At 40.0% G+C, this 24,106-nt stretch overlaps 1 protein-coding gene across 7 annotated transcripts in view; it reads right to left on the reverse strand.

Moving 5' to 3' along the window:
- Positions 1 to 301: 301 nt before the first annotated feature.
- Positions 302 to 24,106, reverse strand: part of HECW2 (HECT, C2 and WW domain containing E3 ubiquitin protein ligase 2) — a 352,275-nt gene continuing 328,470 nt past the window's right edge. For 3 of the 7 annotated variants that reach the window (XM_053918895.2, XM_053918894.1, XM_053918897.2), the window contains 3 exons: positions 22,480 to 22,565; positions 21,350 to 21,462; positions 302 to 4,042 (listed from right to left, as the gene is read on the reverse strand). In XM_053918895.2, coding sequence (XP_053774870.1) covers positions 3,889 to 4,042; positions 21,350 to 21,462; positions 22,480 to 22,565 — 353 coding nt within the window. In that variant the 3' untranslated portion in view covers positions 302 to 3,888. Of the gene's footprint in view, positions 4,043 to 4,643; positions 6,794 to 21,349; positions 21,463 to 22,479; positions 22,566 to 24,106 lie in introns of those variants that run through there. The other 4 variants (XR_008426201.1, XR_008426199.1, XR_008426200.1 and 1 more) reach the window with 4 other exon arrangements.

The following is a 24,106-nucleotide window of genomic DNA, read 5'->3' on the forward strand; positions in this document are numbered from 1 at the left end:
TATGCGTTTACGAGATAAGCATTTGACCAGGATGCGTTCACAGTTTCAGCCCATGTGCGCTGAGATTATGTTTATGTGAAGTCATTTCTTTAGCATTAACTGATAGCCTATCAAATAGCAAAACACGATTTTAGGGATAAAAAACCAGATTCCTAATTATAAATATCATGAAAAGAAAACTTCCTGCAAAGCTGCACACTATTCCCATGAGACCTTTATCCTTATTTTGCTTTCTTTCAGCCAGTTTTTTCTTCCCCAAATGTATCACAGAAAAGTCATAATCTATTTTTTTAAAGATGATTTATTTTGGATTAAGTGATTTCATGATGCAACATGGTTTTAAACAAAAATAGAGATCAGTATGAAAATAAAATAAATTGTACACATTAAAATATCTTTCCCTCCAAGCTTTTCAGAATCATAAAAAATACAACACAAAAGTCAGGGGTTCAGGTGAGGGTAAGAATACAGACTTCCCAGAAAACAAACAACTGGTCTACATTTCAGAGCTCAGGCTCCCTTTAATACCACCCGTGAATCCTTCTAGGATGTCAACAATCTGAATTATTTGCTTTGAAAAAAAAAGATGAAATTTAAATATAAAGTGAAATGAGAGCTGTATAATCTTAATGCCAATAGCAAATGCCTCCCATTATTATTCTCCATTTAAAGTCACACTGAATAAATATGAAGCTTAAATCAACTCAACAAAATAGAACCATAGCTATTAACTGTGATACGTGGTATGGTAGACACAATGGATGGAGCTGTTGAAAAGAAACAGAAAGGCTTTAAAAAATACGCCACCCATGCTCTACTGAAATCTTAGAATAAATGTTTTTTTTACAGAGCCTTAGTATTAAAAAGTAAGCATTATTATAAAATTAGATTAATACTTTCAGTAAGAGGCAAGAGAGATGCATGTATTTTTATTTATTTTGGAATGCCTGCATCCCTATTGTAAAAACATGTAATCTTATGTACTTTCCAACATATTAACAAGCCTCAAATTTTACTTATGATATCATATAAAGAAAAAATAGGTTGTAATAACATCTGGTAGAGCATTTGGGTCCTAAAAGAACATTCAGTTCTGCGTGTTTCCTGGTTAATCCTTCCAAGGTATTTCCTGAACGTTGTTCATCCTTTTTTTGCAGAAGGTGACAGCAACCAGGAGTTTACTGGTGAATCCTCACTGGCGTCAGTAACAGTTGATTCAGTTTGAATTACACAACATACTGATCAACAGGATTGTAATATCTTAAAAGAAAATTGGATAGAAAGGTATCACCTGCCCAACGTCACTAGATATAAAAATCACAGACATAAATTTAATTTTCCTGTGATCCCCAGAAACCATGCAACTAGGGCCTTCCAATTCCCCTGAACTGTTCCATCATGAAAGCCAACTACTTTGCATATTAAGTCTCAGCAAATGTATTGTCAGTCTTGATTAACTTCCTGAAAAATCGGAAACACTGATTAGATCTCCATTTGAAATTCAGTAACCTAATTCTTAGGTTTTTGCTTCCTAGATGAACAGAGGACATTTAAGCTACCCTTAGAAACCACGAAGACATCTCAAAAGCTATTCTAACGCCAGAGAATGGCTGCTAAAATACAAATTAAGTGTAGTAAGCGAGCAACACCTTTTATTTCATATATAAAATTCAAAACAGTAACCATAATTCTTAAGTTTCAAAGAAATCCACAACATAATTTAATACTAAATTGTCAAATCTCCTGATCAAGCTATGGTTACGTTTCAATACATATTTTGGGACTGAATTTTGTCTGCCATACAAACACGTTATCAACCCACTGAACTTACACAACGGGGTATTTCCCATCAGGCAGATCCGCAGGCAGTGCCCTCATTAGACAGCAGGGCATTCCTTTTCTCAAAGTCAAACACCAAGTTGAAGTATATGTTCCTTACCCCCACCAGCAAGCCCTCACATGCTCCTCCCACCCTTGTTCTAACTTTCCCTCTGTCACAGTCCCAGCTTAGCCATTCCTGCATTCCTCCTGAGCTGATGGCCACGATATGGATAGCACACGCACTCGCTGGAATGCAGTTACCACTCCTCGGTCTTGACTGTGGTCCAGTAATTAGCACTGCATTCACGGAGGGGGGAGGGCACGACTGCTGTGCTTCCCTTTCTGCTTCGCGTTTTTATCGCCCCTCACCACCCAGTGGGCAGTGGTTGGTTGGCTGTAAACCATCATTCAGAAAGCTCTAATGTCTCTGGCATTCCTTTGCTTCCATGTTAGACAAACAAACCCATCTGGAAAACACAATCGAACTAGGAAGGTAATCAATTTTGCAACATTTGAATTTAATGGAAAGTGCCAGTCTCAATTTAAATTCAAATTTTTATGGAAGTAAGATGTCTAAGATCTAGTGTTTTCACTCATCATCTAAATCAGAAAGCAGATAAGAGAAAACAAAGGTCCTGAAACTCAGACTCAGTCTGGAGATTGGGCTGCTATGCAGACGTACACATATCTCATAATGACTGTATAGCATCATTTCACCTCCTTGGGGAGTTTCCTGAATAGGGTCAAAATTGGTAAGAATTTAAGATGTTTGCCTTAGTTAGAAGTGGTCAAGTTATAAATACAATTTGTATAGAAAGAAAGTAAAAAATTGAATGAATGTGAGCACAGAGAGGGGGAAAAAAACCCTGCCATAGTTTCTTCAGCCACATCACTGCAACTCAGCAATCAGGGCTTTCTACATCCATCCTGATTAAAAATTAAAAAAATAAGTTAAGGCTTCTGATTAAAGTGTTCTCTTTATCCTTATGTTGTTTCAAAATAATATTTCAGAAAGCTAAACTACTATACTATATAAATCCACCAAAAGCAATCAAATTTTGCATTCTGTTTTTAATTTCTTATAACAAGTAGTAAAATGAAACTATTAAACCTGTGGGGAGTTTTCCATGAATATACTAATTTCTTCATGGGCTTTTCAGAAGGTGTCACATTTTAAGAGTGTTGGAAAGAGTCAGTCTTTGGTAGATGAAGTGTCTGGCACCATTCACTGAAAGTGGAATTTGCTGGTAGAAACATTGGTCTCTACATCTCTAGAGAGGACACCTCGAACTATAATTACGAAGTACTGAAACTGATCTCATCCGCCATCCATGAAAATCAGCCTCAAACCAGGTGGGACATGATACCTTCTACCCCACCAAGGATGTGAGGACCAAGCGTCGATGCGCCTGGAAGTTCTTTGAGACTCTGCAGTGCTATACAAACATGGGCTGCTGTTGCGGTTAAGCATTTCAGTGCCATTTTACCACTTCGGATCCTTATGCAGGTGAAACAGATTTTCCTTCACTCATTACAGAATTTCTACCAAGTTATAAGCACAGCATATGCTAGTAAACTGTGACTGCACTTCTTTGCCCAAGATCCATTCATCTGTGCGCAAGAAAAAGGTCTGGACCCCAGAAGTGGGCAGGGCTCAAGGACTGGTATTTTTCACGCTGAAAACTGTAGGTGCGTGGTAGTATAGATGAAAGGAAAAAAAGAGAAACGACTGGACTTAATTTTGGCATTTCTTGGATAATTTGAAGATCCTTCAGTAGTTCCTTCATGGTTCAGCTCCCCCATGTACACTTTAACCCTTGCGTATAAATGCTCCGTGAGCTTCAACACTTGACCAGTATCAACACGCTATTACATGCCATCAGTTACCAAAAGAAGGGGTAATTACGTGATTTTTTTGTTTGGTTTTTTTTTAGGCACAGTAGCTCCCATGTATGAAGCCTTCAGTGGATCTCCGAGATGGAACAAGCCATTCTCTCCTCATTTCTTGATTGTAGAACACACCAAATTTTATTAAAAATACTTTTTTGAGCCTTGGTGTCTACTCCTCTAGACCGCGAACTTCTCAAGGGCAGATTTTGCATCTGGTAGCTCCATCATCCAACACAGTGGCCGGCACCGAGTGAATGCCCATAACGTGCCGCCTGTCCCATCTCGGAGACGTTCTGCACGCATGTATGATGTACCGCGCCTGTCTTTTACACTACAAAACAGGATGGTAGGGGCATCACTTAAGAATTTCTTAAGAAAACAAAACCATACAGCAAGTTATCTAATTCACAGTCCAGAAGAAAATATGTATGGCTATTTCTATTTGTAAAGTATATCAAAATCTAAATTATTCTGTGGTAATGGTATTTAATATTTTATAAAGTTATTATTGGACTTTTTGTTTTACTAAGAAGAAAAGTAGGTCAAATATCATGGTGTTTTGATATGATAAGTTAATCTTTGATAATCCCTAATTCTGAGAACAGTAGCAACTAGATGCTTATACTGTTATTTGAGAAGTCGGATGCCCTAACGAAGAAATATGTTTGTTAGAAATAATTAAAGAGATACATTTTATTTCAAATTTCTCTCACCTAATAATATGGAAAATGGTAACAAAGAGCCACAAACCAAAATGAAAGCTAACACGGTCTATGAATGTATTTTTGAAATAAATGCAAACTTCTCTATCAGCTGCTTAGAGATGCCAGCTCTGAAACATCTTATATGCCATCAAAAATGTAGTTTTTAAAAATAAACTATATTATATTATTTTTCCTTATAATGAAAAATATAAACAAGTAAAAATAGTCTGCAAAACTAAATATACTTACATTCATGATTGGTAAGTACAAACTAAAGTTTCCAGTTAACGTTTTTGTCTCTTCCCTTCTTCCCAGTCCAATTATATCATACAGGTAAATCTCCCGTTCTTATTTGCAGGTTTCTGTGGCCTTTACCTCTGAATATTTCCCTGCACTGCAGTGTCTGCCTTTAGTGCAGGGATGCAAATGAGAGTCCCAACAGTAAACATAGCATAACCAACAGGGGAGCAATCAGCTCCTAAAACCAACCTACAAAAACCAGGCATATAACCTTTATAAAGTGTAAGATTGCCAACATCCCATAACTAGAATTCCATGGCTATTAAATGTCAAAGAAGTGTTCAGGCAGTGCCTGTAAAACCACGGGCTGGCAAACCAAATGTTAATCCAATGCTTTTATTATTCACAATTTAACTTCACCGTATTGAACCTCTGATTAGTTATGGCCATAAGTCAAGAAATAAACAATGATATGAAAAACCCCAAAAGCAATAAAAACGAAGGACACCCTCTAATAAAACTAAGCAAATAGAACATTAGTGATGTCATGCAATTTCTGAGATACCATAGAAAAATTGTTTCCTTATATTGATAAGAAAATTATGCATCAGTGAAAATGCAGGCTTAGAAATATAGTACTGAGAGTTTCAATCTGGGATGTCTTCACCGATGAGGGAAAATGGATTCTTATTACTAAAGAGAGCTGATCTCCTGGGTGTTGCTGATGGCTCCCTAACTGAGCATAGTGTTTAATGATGCTGTACAAATAAAAAGCACTGGGGGGAAGTACGAAATATCTTTATTAAATGCCATCCTGTAAAGTAGTTGATGGATGGAAGAGTCTAATGCATTTTAAATAAATGCATATCATACTATCACATATTGTGAGTCTTAAAAAATTATTACTGAGATGCACAGTCCTTGTAGTGGTAGACATGGCACTGTGAAGGAAGTCTGATTTAGAAGCTGTTTTCTAGTATATTCGTCAAGTGATGGAGTGGCTGTTAGTCATATTGTAATGTCCCTTCAACTTTGGTACATTCAGTGCAAAATATTTCGGGGAATTTTTTGTACCTTTATAAAAATAAAAGGCCCTTTTTTCCCTTGAGAGTGCTTAAAGGGATACACACTAGCATGATGCCGGAGCAAGCATGGAATGTGAAAATGGGACAGGTGACAAATACAGCAGGGTAGGTAGGCTCCTATATACATCTTACAGAACACAAATACAATGAACCTATAAAAAATAAACAGAACTCACTGTGTACTTTTTCCTGATATGCTGTGATTAACTGCTAGTTATTTAAATTGTTTCCATGCATTATAAAGCATAAAGTCTGTCATTAGTAATTCATTGTACAACAGTTCGTCTTCAGCCGCAAGTACGTACACACCACTTCGCATATACACTGTCACAGACCACATTATTGCAAATCTCTCAAGTTACCTCCTGCGGACTTGGTGTCATTTTCACTCGAGTCCCACGAAAGCTGCGACCTATGGTGCATACCATGCAGGCACACATAAGCAAGGAAATGAGTATTCTGTTACAACTGAGGGCTGAAATGAATGTACTTTCAGGAAATACATTTGTTTTTATTATATTATTTAACTCACACTAATCTGGTGATGGGGTCAAGTGCTGCCAGTTTGGCGCGATCCATGTTCAAAGGTAAGTTTCAAGATTCTCCTGAGTCCCTGAAAAGTTACCCTGGAGCTGATCATGTACAGGTTCATCTTTGTCTTGGAACATAACAAATGAAAAAAGTTTGGCAGTCAAGAACTGTTGATTGAAAGACTGTTGGCTTGTTCCCTGGGCATCAAGCTCACCCAAATCCTTCAAAGGGGACTCATCACCCCTCTCCAGTCCCCAAATGTGGCAGAGCACATGCTCCCGGGAGATGACAGCACTCAGTTTTACTCTAATGGAAGCATACTCTTCAAACTTCCGACGTTCAGCCATTCTTCTAGGGGGCAGCTTCTGAAATTGCCTGTCCATACCACACCCAGGCATTGTGCTTCCAGGTCACTCAAGTCCGAAGGTGCTGGTCTCTTCAACTGCTGTCAAGAGTTTTTCATAAAGCATGGAGAAGGATGGGTACGGGGGTAGATCCAGGCGGTTAAAGCAGGTGTGAGCTCTGCAACAGAGGAGGCACACGTAGTTTAGAACGCTCGGAGGAAAATGAGGCTGCTTGTTCTGTGTGTGTGTGTTATGTGCATGCTTCTCTTCCATATTCAGTTTGGTTTGTTACCAAGTTTCACACTCCTTTTGGAGAAAACTTTGAAAATATTTTGAATTCATAATTCAGAATTGAAAAGAAAATCAGAATTAAATTTCTCTTAAGGAAATGGGATGTTTAAAAATATATATTTTTTGCCCTGACTGGTATGGCTCAGCTGGTTGGGCATCTACCTGCAAAGTAAAAGGTCACTGTTTCATTTCCCAGACAGGGCACATGCTGGGTTGCAATCGATGTTTCTCTCTCTCTCTCTTTCGCCCTCCCCTCCCCACTCTTAAAAATAAATCAATAAAATCTTTTTAAAAATTTAAAAATATATATTCTTCATATTTTCACAACTACTTAAAATCCGTAATTCATACATATTACTACTTGTTTAGTTGTCTAGGAATTACAAACACAACTTCTCATTTTTTATTCTTTTTTCCTGTTACTTGTTTTCAGACATGAATATAAGCTCTTGTAAAGTAATTCATTTTCAGAATTGACATTTGCATGGATGTCTCTCAGAAAATCTAGCGTCTCGAATTGTCCCGTGCTGTGGGGCAGGGAAGAGCACCGAGTGTGTCTGAGACCTGCCTCACGCAGACTCTTGGGAAAGTCCCTGGCTGGCCTTCACTGTCAGAGTCCGGACACCATTGTTACGCCTTTGAATTCTGTGCTATCATCTGTTTTCTCCTAAATCACAATGCAGAATAATGGCCGTTGAAATCATCACATTAAGTATTCTTTTTTAGAAATACTGCCCTTTTGCCAAGAGAGGGGAAAAAAATGCTTTCCTGTTATTTGCACCTGAATCACAATAAAAAAAACCTGATAGTCTTCAAATAGTACATCTTATCAGGAAGCAAATCTACACTTTTGACATGGGATAGGAAGCATTTTGTTATGAATGTACAACAGCTTGTTGTGGGAGCTAAACTTTGAAAAAAATTCTCCTGAATTAATATGGAATTTTAAGAGCTATGATTATTAATGCGCTATTTTTATCAAGTCACATGTTTCAATTTTCTTCCTATTCATAACTTTTACACTTATGAAATGAATATAATTATATTCCTAGATGCAGTGTAGTGTAGCAGTGGGACGATCAGAGGTTTGGAGTTAGACTTGGGTTTGAATTATAGCTCTACCAACCAGCTGCATGAATTGGAGTGAGTTATGAAAACTCTCTGAGACTCAATTTTCTCTCCAGTAAAAAGAGAACAATATAATTTGTCTCAGAAGGATATGAGGATTAAACAAAATGACAGAAAACATTTAATACAATGCCTGGGACACAGTGTTTCACCAATTAATAAGAGTTGTATTGTCAGCTACAATCCATTTCTTTATCATCAAAAAGACTTACTCTAATTGCCTTCATTAAATTGCCAAGAGATAATCATGACTCATGGAAACGATGAGATAAAGAGATAATAAGGCAGGTGTGTGGCCATGTGGCTTATTAAAAACGGGATGGGAAGGGGCTGTGCTACAAGAACACCAGTTCAGGACACAGCAATAGCGCTGCCTCAGACTTTACAAGCTTGTCATTAGAAACCCTAAGACGTACTGAGGGGAAATCATCTAATTAATATTTTCAGGCAAACATCTTTTTTGGATATAATAAACTATTTGAGAATTGCACTTACTATAATTCTTATTATACCACTTTACAGTAGAACCTCGACCTTTTATTTTTTTTAAAGTTCAACTAGTATAAGAAAGACCTATCTATCTTGTGTGAAACACTGCAATAAAAATATTAAATGAAGACTTTATCTTTGTTCTAGAGGGAGAAGCAGCAGCAGAGAAGTGAAATACATTTTGACTCTAATTATATTCCATACTTTGTGTGTTTAGACACATAACATCCCTTATTCCATTAGACTTAAAGATGTGCTTCTTTTAAATCAAATTAAACATTTTTTTCTTTGCTTATCAACAAGGCTGAGCATCTTTCCCCAAGTCAATTTGCTTGTAGCATTTCCTGTTCTGTGATCTAAAGGTTCTTCTTTTAATTTTTTTATTGTGGTAAAATATACAGTACATGGAATTTGTCATAGTAACCATTTTTAAGTGCATGGTTCTACAGCATGAGGTACATTCACATTGTTCTGCAACCATCACCGCTGCCCATCTCTAGGACTTTTCACCCTTCCCAGCTGAAACTCCGCACCCAAAGGACACTAGCTCCCACCCTCTCCCATCCCTGCAATCACCATTCTGTTTCCTGTCTCTGAGTCTGTCCACTCTGGGTACTTCATGCAAGTGGAATCATACAGTATTTGTCTCTTTTGACTGCCTTATTTCATTCAGCATAACGTTTTCCAGGTCCATGTTGTTCCAGGGTCAGAATTTCCTTTCTTTCTAAGGCTGAGTAATAGTCCATTGTGTGTATATGCCACAGTTTGTTATTCACCCATTAATGGCCATTTGGGTTGTTTCTTTTCTTTTTTTTTTTTTGGCTATTGTAAAAAATGCTATCATGAATGCTAGTATAAATCCCTGATTTCAATTCTTTTGTGTATACACCCCAAAGTGGAATCATTACATCATATGGTAATTCATTTTTAACAAGCTGCTGTACTGTTTTCCATGGTGGCTGCACCATTCTACATTCCCGCCAGCACTGCCCAAAGGCTCCAATTACACTACATCCTCACCAACACTTATTATTATTTTTTATTTTGATAATAACCATGCTAATGAGTGTGAAGTCCATTTATTTTTTGAAGCTTTAGGATTTCTTATTCATTTGTGCGAATACTACAAAATAAAGAGAATAACTCTTGAAGTATTTCCTGCTAATCTCATGTAGCCTGTTCACTTTTTTAGTATGCATTTCATTTACAGGACAATATTAATCTAGTTGGTATCATTTCTGAATACATTGTATTCCTCTTTTCAGTGTGTTGCTATGATTAGAAATCATGTTGAAAAGGTAATCTCTATTGTTTATACCTAATAGAAAGTTTTTTGTTGTCTATTTTTCCTTTTGGTAGTGCTGTTCTATCCAAGTGAGAAAGGTCAACTTTTGGGAGAATTTTTCAAAGAGTGCTTCATGTATAGTTGTAATATCGAATAGGTACATGTGAATTCATTTTTCACATGAATCACATTGGGTGAACTAGGAAATAAAAGTAGTTCAAAATGATCCTAACTGTAGGTAAGTAATAACCCCTAATTAACGTTTTATTTGCTTAGGCCAGAACATGACTACAGGTGAATGAATCTATCACACCCTGGTAAAGCCTGTTCCTTCCTTCTCAACAAGCAAATACTTTCCCTTAACTAAAGGTAAATAATCAAAATTTAATTTAGATAATTAAGAATTAACAAAATGGTCACATACATGGAAATAACGTCTGAAATCCCCAATTAACTTGCACATAGTTAGACTGAACGCCAAATATTAATTCATTGTGGTCTTGTGGCAGGCAGAATTCTAAGACGATCCACCACGACCCACGCCTTTATATAATCCCCATCTCTGGAGCGTGAGCAGGACTTATAACTCACTTATAACCAATGGGACACAGCAAAAATGAAGATATGATGCAAATATTATTGAAGTCCATAAATCAGCTGATTTGTAACTTAATCAAAAGGGTGATTATCCTGCGTGCACCTGACCTAATTAGGTGAGACCTTGGAAAGAACATCTAGAGGTCAGAGACTCACTGCTGCTGTATCTGAAGACGCTGCCATGAATTCTACAGCCGCAAGACATGGAGTTTGCCAACAACCTCAGTGAGTTCGAGCGCAGGTCACTCCCTAGTTGATCCTCCAGATGAGAATACAGTCCAGCTGACACCTTGATCTCAGCCTTGTGAGACACCGAGCAAAAGACTCAGCTAAGCCACGCCTGCCTGGACTTCTGACCCACAGAAACAGTGCTATAACAATTGTGTGCTGTTTTAAACTAGGTCTGTGGTCATTTGTAATGCAGCAATAGAAACTCCTACAGGTCTCAAGGTGCAGGTCCAAGAAAAGGTGGCCAGGGTCATAAAGGTGGTATAATACATCACCACCAGCAAGGGCAGGTGGGGGGATAAACCTGGGAGGAAACAGCTGACCTTTCACTCCCCCAGGTTTCTGAGCACAGAAACAGGAATTCCACGTCTCGTTACAGTCTCTGTATTATCTTTGTAGACACTGTAGTATCTTGTCCAATAAATCTATAAGCCTGGGTACTCTTCTCTCTAAAGATTCAGTTCTCAGCACAAAAGGAAGGACTGGACAACCTTGCTTGACCCACCTCAGTCATGCCATGATCGCCATTACCGATCCCCGACCTAAGGCGTTCACTGCTTCCTAATTCACCTCTGGTTGTATAGCTTGTGCTTACCGTAACAGAAATCTCCTTCTGAATACACTGAACGGCTCCTCCGAAAAATGTTTCAGGAGGATGGAGAAAGTACATATTGTAAAGGGGGAAACTGGGCAGAGAGATTAAGTGGTTTTCCCAAGGTCAAAGCTGAGTCAGTGGCCAAATCAAGAATAGGACCTCAATCTTAGGTTCCTAGGGGAAGTCCAACACTAAACCGAAAGCAGGGAGACTAAGGCTCATCAGCTCAGCCCTTTTGCTTTTGGAAGTCTGACTGTTAATTTCACCCCACCCCTGATGGTGAACTGCTAGTCCCCAATATCTTTGCAGGTTTACATATGTTTTGGGGACAGGGATAAGCAAAATAAAGCTTCAAACATTTTTTAAAATAAATGATTCAATCACAAGATGCAATCGCTCTGGGGCAAATGGTCCACATTGGGTCAATCCAAAAAACCCTGGGAGATACCAGGGGATTTTTAAGTGCTGAGTTCTACCTCAGGCTCCCCAGAGAACAGAGATACTGAGTGATCAGAATCGCCAAGAAGCTTGTTTACAATGGAGATTTTTGGCTGCATCCCCTGGGGTTCTAATACAGAAGGTTTGGGATGGGCCTAGGGTTCTGCATTTTCATAATAGCTCCAAGTGAGTGGGATGCAGGTGGTCTTCACTACTGGAGAGGCATCAAGTAGATTAGAAATAAGATATCTAGCTGGCTATCCACACCAGCATTTTGTGTGCTTGCAAAAATCTCAAAACTCTTTATAAACAAGACAGCATTGCTAATAAGGAAATTGAGGAATAGTGCGGTTAAGTAAATTGCCCAATATTTACCATCGACTTGCTGTATGAGCCAAAAACAGGAAGAAAAAAAAAGGAAAACAAAACACAATCCTCTGAGGCTTTTCACACCCCCTCTCCCGCCCCATTCCATGTCCTAAGAAAACTCCAGCAGAAAATAACAGGAGGGCCCTTGGACCATGTTGATATTGGCAGCAAAAGCACATCCAGTTATTCAGTCTCCACAAAAGAACATTTTTCGAATCTTTCCAAGCCAGCCACACTGAGGCTGTAATGAGTTGACCTCATTTTGATCTGTGCAGCCAGAACCACTCAGGGAGGGCAGGTCTGAACCTGTCTGTGGGAAACCACGCTGGCACCAATATAAAGAAAATTTAAAAGCCCCCCAGACATCTGGTCTGACTTAATAAATCTCTTGGTGCTTTCTGGATTCCTCCAATGTTAACCAGGAGGTCACATTCTTACCCTCTCTTCTTTTCTATAGATAGACAAGTCAAGTCTCCAAATCCAGTGAGCCGAAGTATCACAATTACATCCAAATTTTCACAGACTGAGTCACAGGTTCATGTATTTCTCCCCCCCCCCTCTTTCTCTCTCCTTATTTATTCATTTAGCCCTATTTTCCCAGAATTGATTTTTGGTAGCTTGGTAAGGACTCAAAATATAAGACAAAGACAAAGTTATAATCAGGAATTTAAGTTGAGGGAGAGAGAGAGAAAAGGAGAAAGCCATGGGCATCACTTTATTCAGCAAATGCAGCCCTAGAAACAAAACGTATTCAAATCTAATAAATCCTCTTTATCTGCATTATAATTGAGAAAGTGTTTTGTCAATACTCTCTCTTTTTCAGTTGTCAGTGGTGCATAATTCTTCAGATTTCAGTTTCCTTACTCCTATCCCCGCCTCTTCATCAAGTAATTAAAAGCATTCTGGGAAGTTCCTATGGGATCTTGGAACATACCACTTCATCATGTCAAGATTTCTTTGGAAATGTAAGGATTCCTGACCTAACTGACCTGTCAAGTTCAAATGTTACCTGTCTGTTTTACCACAGGCTTCCCCCTACGACCATCAGGGGTGCCCGCAACTCAAGCTGGCAGGGCGTGCTGTCCCACAGAGCAGGGCCAGCCAGGAGTCAGGCTGTGGAGGAGGCAAAGAGGGGCTTGCGCTGGGCGCTCCAGAGCCTCCTAATGCAGGGCCCAATGAGTGCTCGGGCAGCACCCAAGCCCTTTCACCTGTAGAACCTCTTTCATTATTTCCCCCCTTGAAGAGTTCAGATTTGGAAAGCTTGACATTCCCATACAAAATGCCCCAATGAATAAAAATTAATTTTTCAACTGGCATTACATTTCAGTTATTCCTTCATTCACTGAATGAACAAATACTGAGCTAATGCTGAATGCCAGGCATTGAGGGGTCCCCCAGTAGATGAGGATGAATAATAGTCTGGTTTTTGCCTACAGGGAGTTTATACTCAGGTGGGAAAATATACAGACAAACCCTGGCTGAACTGCTCAACTGGTTGGAGCATCATCTCATATACCAAAAAGGTTGTGGGTTCTATCCCAGTCAGGGCAGGTACCTAGGTTATGGGCTTGCACCCTGACCTATGGGAAGCAACCAATCGATATTTCTCTCTCTTTAAAATCAACAAACATATCCTTGGGTGAGGATATACACACACACACACACACACACACACACACACAAATGTTTGTATATATACAGACAAATGTGTGTATACATTAGGCGGGGGGGATCCAAAAAACCCCGGAATTATCTTCAGGAGGGTGGGCCCCTTGTAGTACAGGCTTCCCCCCGCTAGGTGAGGGTTCTAGGAACCCATCTGTATCACAACAGCTGACATTATTGTGAGAGGCTCCGTTCAGCTTCGGTGAATTTTTTTTGAAGACTCTTTGACCATGTTTGCCCATTTCATGATGGGTGATTTACAAGCGCACCTGCCCACACTGCACTGAGTGTTCAGCAGTTTTTGACCAAAAATGGCATGACCCTGATGCCCTACCCTCCCCATTCACCGGATTGCACCCTGAGAGACTTTTTGTGTTTCCCTGGATGAAAAAAGCCCTCAAAGGGAAACATTTTGCCAATGTGGAAGAGGTGAAACAAAAAATGGCAGAAGCACTAGAAGGCATCAAAATCAATGAGCTCAAAAACCGTTCTGAGCAGTGGGAAAAACATCTCGATAGGTGTATTGCATCAAATGGAGGGTTTTTGCAGGGGACAAATGGGATCCCCTAAACCTAAATGTTGTGCAGTCTGAGCTCTTGGGGATCTGGCTGCTGTGAACAGGCATTGAACCTTGGCCTACCTTAGGCTCTGCTCACCAAACCACGAGCCCTACCTAGCTCAGGGCCACATTTCTCCACAAGACTACTAGATACCTTTGTTTAATTAACCTAAAAGATTCATATGGGCCCTGCACACAAACGATTATAATACAGTGAGTTACAGTCTGCTCTGCAGAGTCTGGAAAGTCTAGAGAGGACACTACGCCAAGCTTTGAAGGATTTGTAGTTGTGTAGGCTTTTTCTGGATCAACAAGGAGAAGAATGTCCCCAGCACACTAACCAGAAGTGTGAGGAAGCATTACATCATCAGGAAACCAGAGAAGTGCAAGAGCTTGAGTGGCAGGAGCCACGGCTGGACCTGAAGCCAGAGGAGGAGGCAGGGCCACATCAGGAAGTGAAGTGTGCTCATGCAAGGACCATTTCCATTTCTCCCACAAATGAAAGGGAGCCAGTGGCTGGGTGTGGAGCGACAGGGCAGAGGTGCCATTAATCAGGACAGGAAATGGGTAGGGGGTAGATGAGGAATTCAGAGATTGGAATCAGCACGAGAAATCCAAAGTCACCAACTGCACAGTGATAAAATTCAATTAAAGTAATGCAGTGATTATTTTGTTAGCCTAAGGTGATTTATTAACACAAATAAAGATATAACTTGTTATAACTTTTTAAATATTCATAATTTCCCTCCTGTCCCCATTAATACTTTCTTCAACCATGAAATTTTGATCACGAATTCCTGCTGAGATCACAGTACAACTCCTGACCCTCCCCCGGTGTTCAGTAAATGTGGATCAATGAACAGGAATTCTAGGGCAGGTACCACCCCCACTAATTTGTCATATACCCTTTGGTGGCAATGATGTTGGCTATCTGTTCATTTAAATCTTTTGTTTCCCTCTCTGTGGTCCACACACACAGCGATTAAGGCATAGTAAATATGTGCCAAGTGTCTAAAGGCTTGTTTGAGCCTTTCATAATTCTAGTTAGAATTAATGTCATGTTTTAAGGTCTCATTAGGCCACCTTGGTTAAAAGGCGCCTGGCTCCACAAATAAAGTGTGGAATGTTCCCACGGTGGGAATTCCTGCATCCAGGGGTAACTAGGAGGAGAAACTATTCATTATAAGCAGGTAACATCTTCACCTGTGGTTGGTCCTGGGAAAAGATGAAGAGTACATACTTTTTAAATGTAGGAAATTCATGCCAATAGAAGAAAACTTGGTCAGGAACTGCTCCAGGATGAGAACTCTTAGAAGTCCAAGCAAAATAGAAATATATCTTTTCTTGCCCACCTAAACACTATGAAATACCATGCCAGCTTTGAAGGCGAGGCATTGGGAACAATAATAATAAGGGTTAAATTTATTGAATGATGTGTTAGGCATCATTTTAAGCACTTTGTATGTGTTATTTCATTTACTCTTCAAAATAAATTTGTAACATAATTACTGTTATCTACCCCAATTGTTCAGATGAGGATAGAGAGACACAAAAGTGACTCTGGCATATTTTATCTGGAGTGCTGCAGAGTCACCTCCAGTTTAAGAATCTGTAATTTAAGAAAAACAATATTCATTGAGTGCCAATTATGTGCTAGGACTCAGCACTGGGAGCAAAGCCAGATTCAATTCAAACAGGCATTGTTCCCATAGGTTTACATCCTAGAGGGGGCAACAGATCATCAACAAGTGAACCAACAAGTAAACACAATGACTGAACTGGGGTAAGTCCTATGAAGGAAATAAAGTGTGACAGAGTGACACAGGCACTTGGGGAAGAAGCCTGGAGGACCTTTCTGAGCAGATCATGTGGGAGCTGAGACCTTGGCAATGAGAATGAGCCAGCCAGGTAAACAACCAGCAGGAAAGAGTTCAGGTATCAAGTTCCAGAGTCTTGAGGCAGGACTGAGTTTGGAACAGTGAAGAACAGCAGGACAGAGGCTGGTGGCCGTAGCAGGTGGAGGAAGAGTGTACCTGTTGAGGTTGGAGTGACAGGCCAGACCAGGCCGGGTACCAGGTAGTCTTTATCAAGGAGTCTGGATTTCACTCTAGGCCACTGGAAGGTATAAGCAGGTATAAGCAGTTTTTGAGATTTCAGATCACTCTGGTTGCTGGGCGCCGAATGAACAGGATGTACGAACAGAAGCAGAAATTCAGCCAGCAGGCTGCTGCAGTGGCCCGGGTGAGAGGTGCTGATGTAGTGGACTAGGGTGGTGGGAAGAGACGAACCCAAACTAGTTTTTGTTCTTGAGGCCAAGGAAAGGGTTATAACCATTCCTTAAGAGCGGTGATGCTTTTCAGTCACAGATATACGTGACTGAAAACGTGACTTGTGGAACAGCTCCCGATCTCCATTAGTCATTTTGACTCAGCCAGTCCTATTCTTTGTTGCTCGCAGCAACTGAAATTTTCTTCATTCCATCATATAATCACCAAATAGTTCAGGAGTTCTACTTTTTACATTAATGACTCAAGAGTCCCCTTTTAGACACAATGTTTTTCTGATCATTTTACCCACTTCCCAAAGTAAAGACTAATCCAAATGCACATTTGGATTACACTTTGAAGGATTTTTAATAAGGTACCATTACTTGACATCACTGATACATTTTTGCTAGCACATGCTGATTCAATGATGGAATAAAGTAAAAACCTAAAATATTCTTGCCAGATAGTACAGAAGAACTGAATGAGAGGGAAGAGGGGGGAAGAGTTGAAGACAACCTTCTATCAGACATTGAACTATGGAGCAGACTAGACATGAGGATCTCCTGCCAATCCCCTCTGAGACCGCAAGGCACCTCAGCTGCCCAGCAGGTGTGGGTGCTGGGGCGACCAAGGGGATTGCCTCGAGGCAACTATCGAAAAGATGGGGCACCAAGGGGCCTTCCGGAGCCTATCTCTTATGCTGAAACATTTTTAATTAAAGAAAGTGACACTATATTCCAGGACTCCTCAGTTATTTTTATGTTTCCTAGCTGATGGCTCACTTTGACAGTAGACAATGCTCTCTGCACTGAGGAGGAAAAACACTGAATTATTGATGACATTGTGGAGCAATATTTAATGACATGGAAAGATGTTCATGATTAGTGATATTTGGTAAACAAGAAGAGGTTGCAAACAGTATGATTATATGTGTATATATATTTTTATTGTTCATATATTGTTTTCCATTTTTAAAAGTGGGTGTGTATATAGAAATGAGTGCAAACATACACTCCAAAATGTTTAAAGAATATCTCAGTAGTGGATTTTTGACACACACATATATATATTTTAACATCTGGGCATTTTTTTGTGAACAGTTTACTTTTTGTAAGAATAAAAAGCAGAGTTTTAAAAATGAAAAAATGTTGTCTTTTTCTCTTAAAAAAATAACTTTATCTTTTTCAGTTCTATTCCACTGGAAAAACCATCTCCCTGAGATACTCATTTCATAATTAACTCTCGCTTCTTACTTCTTAATTTGGGTCAGCATTTCATTCATAATACTCTCCAGACAGAATCATTAAAAAAAACAAACAAACCCAGGCTTCCCCCCTTGGCAGAACCAGTGTGCCATTTAAAAGAACATCATGACTGAAGCTCTCCAACTCTTCTGTTATCTTCCCCGGCCTCAGAGATGAGCATATCAACCCCATACCTCACTAGGAGAGAAGATTTGCCCTGCTTTTTCCAGGCTGGCACAGCAGCAGCCCATTTTTCAGAATGTTTAAGAGCAATTGCCATAAAGTGAATTTACTGTCTCATAAGTCCACGAGAACACTGGGGGACAGGAAATCGACACAGCTAACTACCGACCACGAAGCAGAGGAAGTGCAGTGATGTGTTCAGGCTAGAAGCCTCTAAGGAGACACCCGTCTGCCTCTATCATTATTTATCATCTGGGTCTCTAGTTACTTTATTACCACAAGAGAGAAAAAGGACCATTGATTCAACTTGCACTGGCTTCCGAGGCAACCCATATATAACTTCATACTTCTTGGCCCACGTGGTGAGTAGTGTTGTATTCACGCTACTGCAAAGTGAGACTAGGACATCTGAGGAAAGATGAGACCCGCTTTCGCCTGCTTGAAAGGCTGAAAGGCTCTCAAGCCTCCATGTTTAGAAAGGCTACGGTGCCCTCAGTTTGCCAGCACTGCTTGCCCTCGTCCTTGACAGCTACTTCCAGCATTCCAGGCTGCAGCCCCCTGCCTGACCTGAGATGATGCCAGACTTTTTAGAGAACTGATTTTTTTAAGTAAGAAGGACATCCATCTATTTCGTCGCCTGTGTATACAATGTTACATTTTAAATAAACACCATCTCACTACTAAGAAAAAGAAATAATGTAGGGTTGACCAGCTTGACACAAACCACTCCAGTTCTTCAGCTTAAACCTACCAGAAACTGTTCTGCTGGAAGGGCAAATGGACTCAGCCATAGAAGACAATCTCTTTACACCAGAGCCAATCTTACAGATCTCCTTCATACCTAAGTAACACCCCACATGTCCCAAAGAGTGATGAAAATGTTATCAGTGAAGAAATCATTTCTGGTGGTAAGGTTCTTTTTATTGTGTCTCACCAAATGTACTTTTTCTGTGGAGCACATCTGAACAGTTACAGCACCATGGTGGCTTACAGAAGATTTAGGGTAAAAGGTTAAAAAGATAACAAAAACCTACTATGCCTGAGGACTGTCACACACAGTATCTCAGTCCTCACAAATACTCTGAGCACAGCACGGTTATTCCTCCTCTTCGGAGATGGATCTAGGCCCTTGCTTAGGCTCACAGAGCTAGTGCATCAGAGGGCTTGGATCAGCAGTCATGCCTGTTAAACTAGGTTATATGCGTAGACTAATGAGAAGTAGAATAGCCAAGCAGCTCTTTCCACCTATCAGACCTGAAAAGTTAGAACTTGTTATAGACACATGAACACAGACTGCTTTCCTGATGTGCCTCATCTCATCTTTACTTATGCTATTTTATAACCTGGGTAAAACGAAGAATCTAGAAGCAGCCTTAGGTCATAATAAAGAAGGGAAGAAACAACAACGCCTGTTGCCCAACTGTGTGTGTGCAACAACACCGAAGAACACCCCTGCTTCTAGTGAGTCAGCACACGAACTTCCTGGAGCTCCTGGGGAAGTAAAAAAGTAAATCCAGCCCGACCCCCGAGATCCTTCAACCAGCTGTTGGTGTTATTTCTTGCTCAACCAAACCTATTATACCATCCCCCCCTGGCCTTTTATGGGCGAGGAAACGGGTCAAGAAATCAAGGGGTCTTCTAGGTCCCAGAGTGAGCTGGTGGCAGAGGTGGGACTAGAATCCAGGTCTTCTAACTCCCAACCCTGTGCTTTTTCCAGTACGCTACTGCCTGCTACGTATTATAAATGACGGTTACAGAAATCATAATGGTGGCCATTAGCCACTAACTGGATGCTTATCCAGGGCCAGGATCAGCAGTAAGTGTTTTAGATGAATGATTTCATTTAATCCTCAGCATTTCCAACCTATAAGGAAGAGGAGGAAACCGAGGCTCAGAAAGAGTAAGCAACTTCTCCAAGACACTATTGCGGGTAAGAACAGAACTTGGATGGAACCCAGTCTCTCCGAAGCTGCACTTTCATGTCTATACCAAACCGCCTCTCCCTGCTCACCAGGTTTGGTGAAAACTGCAGTGATTAAATGTGAACAGCTGATCTGATTCTTGTTACAGTGCATTCCATCTGCTTTGCACAAGCAAATCGTTTCAAAAACAGATTTTAAGAAAACGGGCACAATCGATCTGCCCTTTCCTGCCTCCTTGATGCTAATGCTTGAGGTTCCTGAAAAGGTGAATGAGCTGCCCTGCTCAGAGCGTGAAAATCTGCTTTTGAGATGCAAGTATGAGTTTAAGGGGAAAAAGAACACGATTCAGGCACAAATAAAATAGAGGAGTTCTTTACACAATGAAATTATAGTCTGCCAAACTTGGAAGATCAAGTACGCCAGGTAATACTTGGGTGTTTGAGTGCAGTGCCGTTCACCGTTGAGATGCAGCAAGGTGGCTGAGGGGGCTCGGCCCACCCTGCGCTGGCGGTAGTCATTGCTCTCCGCATCTGGGCTTCCAGCACTGTACTCTTCACGTGTGTTGATGCTGACAACACCATTCTTAAAAACTGGTGTTTTGCAGTTGGTAAGAAGAAAGTCTTGGTAACAGGTTTCTTAAAGTTGTTTGTACTTAAGGAAACTCAGAACCACACAAATTGGGAAGATCATTTAACCTTTCCGAATTGCAGTTTTATTAGTAGTAAAATGAGAAGCAATCTGAGGTCCTTTTTACTTCAAAAGTTCATTATTACTGCTGATTGGAGAAAGGAGTTCTAAAACCAACTCTTCTTCATTCTGCTTTTGTTCGCTTGCACCCTCCTTCTCTTTTGTTCCAGCCCCAGTTATCTTTATTCAACCCCAAGCAATTTTTTATTCATAAATGCTGCCTTATCTCTAAGTAGTAAGGTAAGAGTCTCACATATATTAGTAGCAGTGGTAAAGCAATTTTTTCCACTCCATCAACATGTGTCATCTTGTTATGAATGAGAATGCAGTGCAGAGAGCATTCCCACGGCAGTCTGATAGAAGCTACAGAGGTATCCACACATTCACATGGTTTAATATTCCTTACAAATCCCAGTGGTAATTTTTAGTGAAGGGATCCTAAACAGTTATAAGTATAAACTTAGAGTTTCTGGAAACATCTGCATTAGAGCCACATCATAAGAAACCACAGTATGAAGACCAACGTTGCTTTGCTAAAGCTAACAAGTGCTTTGGCTGTGTTGCATTTTGTATGTTAATATATGTATGTATGTATGCATGTTAACTATGATCAGGAAGATCTTTTTTCTTCATTTAGAAAGATGTATCAGCAAATGAAATAAACTTGTCCTAAAAGCTTTTCCCACTCTCTCAAACTTTTAACATACAACAGTGATTCATATACATAAGTTAAGGTCTTTCCTAGAACAGTGTAACGACAGTAAAGAAATACTGTTTTCCATTTTACCTGGGAAGTGCGGTGATTTTCCCCCACTTTTCCACACAGAATCTTCTCGGGCCATTACTTCCTCGAAGAGAAGCAAATCCTTCATAGGGAATGCTGGATGTGCCTGTAACAAACTGTCAACCCGAGAGAACAGAAGAAGGTGAAGCCAAGAGGCGGCTGCTAAGGAAGGCATGGCATCAGTCACATGCAGAGCTCCGGGAAGAGCAGCATGCTGCTCGCTACCGGGGAAAGCTGGGAAGACAGATCTTTATAGTCATGGAAAAACCGTAACATGAGAACTCTGACAAAGAACCGGGGAAGCACAGTCTGTTATAAAGGGGAAGGGGATGTGGAGGTTTGGGGAAGATGAAGCATCTTGTACAGCTGACCAGCTCAGAATCTTAAACCAGGTATAGTTCCCACTACACATTAATGAATGGGTGTATCAATTAATCTAAGTCTAGTTAGCATTAGTCCCTAATCAACCCATGGCGAATTAAAAAAACAAAAGGACAACAAAAGAAAAAAAAAATTCTGGGCCTGAAAATTTGAGGGCCAGATCCTTGATCCAAAGGAGCTGAGACCCAGTCTACTTGTAAGACTCTGAGCATCCAGAAGTCTTCTTCACGTCTGATGTTTTTTAGCTGCAACCAAACAGCAATTTCCCTGTGTAACTACAAACACGGCAAGAAAATGAGTTAGTTTTTCCAGTGTTCTTGAACTTCATTGTTACCTCTAATTTGTTGAAAGTTAGATGGAGAAAAAGAAAGGACTCTTTATCAAGGAACTGGGTCACTTCTTAAGGGATGAATGAAGATCATCTGTTGCGAAGGATGCTGGCCTGCAGAGTACCCTGGGACCTCTTTCTGAAAGGGCCAAACTGCCCGGAAGGCAGATGTTGTTTCTGGGATTCTTGGACTGGAGTTGGTACTTCCTCACAACCCTAATGAGATGCCTGCACTTGGTTGGGGATGATCTGCATAGTGATGGAGCCGAAGAACCGTGCAAGCTGAAGAGCCTGGAAACAGCGTACCTCACGTGTGCACGTAAACGTGAATGTATTTATTGGGTATACTTAACGATGATTAAAATATGCAGTTCCAACAATAATTATATTAATGCATTAAAAAGATGAACTAATGGCATCTTACCTGTAACAACCTTAGTCGTTGTTCATTGTTGAATCTTTCCACTGCAGCCCAGAACCACCGAATTACAATATGATTGTCATGATACCCTATCGAACCAATCACAAAAGTCCATATTACTGTGACTTTTCTATCTTAAGCCACCATGCCACACTGACCAAAGACCGCCCAGACATATATCCTCATCTTGGATTCTTTAAAGGCTGCTTATAATTTAAGACTAAGGAATAACACCGTAATCACGATTGTATGAGCGTGGAAAGTCAAATGAAAACAACACTGAGCGAAACCAAGAGGCTGCTGTTTCCTTTCAGCAGTCAGTAAATGAAGCTAGTGGAGAGAAGAACAGCAAATGAGCTGTTTTAACCCTATCACTTCTGGAAAATATAGCTGCTGTTATTGGAAATGCTAACTCTTTTGGTCATTCATTTAAGAAACCATTTTTGTATATCACTATGCCAAACGCCGCACTAAGCTTGGGGGCACAGTGGCAAAGAAAACAGACCCTCACAGGGCTTCTGGTAAAAGAGAGACACGTTAATCAAATAATTATACAAATTAATACATAACTGCAAACTGTTTTAAACTACTAATAATGTTCATATTTTTAAATCAGATTTTTTATTAATAAAAAGTAAAAGTAATTTTACTACTTTAATTTCTTCTACTAATAAATCCCAAATAATTATCAACTTAAATGTTATTTTTATTCTATACTTAAGTAGAATTCAATAAAATGTTAAAAGTATCATCCCATGGATGGATTAAGGAAGTAGTTGTAGATTCCAAACCTTGAAAAATTAAGTTCACAGAGAAGGCTGACAGAGATTAAGGTACAATTAGTGGTTCAAACCAATTAACTGACATACTCAATGTGCATAAAGCTACTCTAATTCTGAGTTAGAAGAAGTAAGCCCCAAATAGAAGGTGGGTAGAACTACTGTAATTTGAATTTTTCCTCACATGTTTCAGTGGTGGGAGGCTTTGGGGGGGGGGGTCCTTCCTTACTGTTTACCATTAAACTAGTTAGGCTTAGTAACCTTTGGAGAAGAAAGAGATCCAGGCATTGCTCTTAGACTCCCCCGGGGTGGGGGAAATGAGCTAATAGTACTTAGGGTAAGATGTAAGTTATGTAGCATGTGGGAGAAATTGTGTTCTAATTAGTGAAAGTAATTTGATTAATCAAGTTATAATAACCAAGGCCATATATGGATTATATACATTGGGCCATTGGACTTATGGCAATTGAACTTCAGAAATAGCAGCAATGGAAGCCACGATTTAACACTGCCTCTCAGAGAAAACGGGTGAGCAAAGGCAGCCCGCAGCTACAGTGATGAGTTGGGAGAGCCAAGCACCATAGACAAAAACAAAAGCAATATAGCAAATGTTGTTATCTTTTACTCCGAACTTTTGAAATTGTTTTCTTTACATCCCTGTTTCAATTTACAGATAAATGGAGAACGATGAGCACTCAGTTTCTTCTGCTAAATAAATGATTACCTCGGCGACTTAATGTTTGTATTTTTCACTCTCCAAGTTTAGAACCATTGCTAACTTTTTACATTCTGTGTTAAAAAGCCAAAACCAAAAGCTAAACAAAAACAACCGTTGTTTGTCGTGACTTTCC

The sequence above is a fragment of the Desmodus rotundus genome, chromosome 2, assembly GCF_022682495.2.
Source record: "Desmodus rotundus isolate HL8 chromosome 2, HLdesRot8A.1, whole genome shotgun sequence".
Lineage (NCBI taxonomy): Eukaryota > Metazoa > Chordata > Mammalia > Chiroptera > Phyllostomidae > Desmodus > Desmodus rotundus.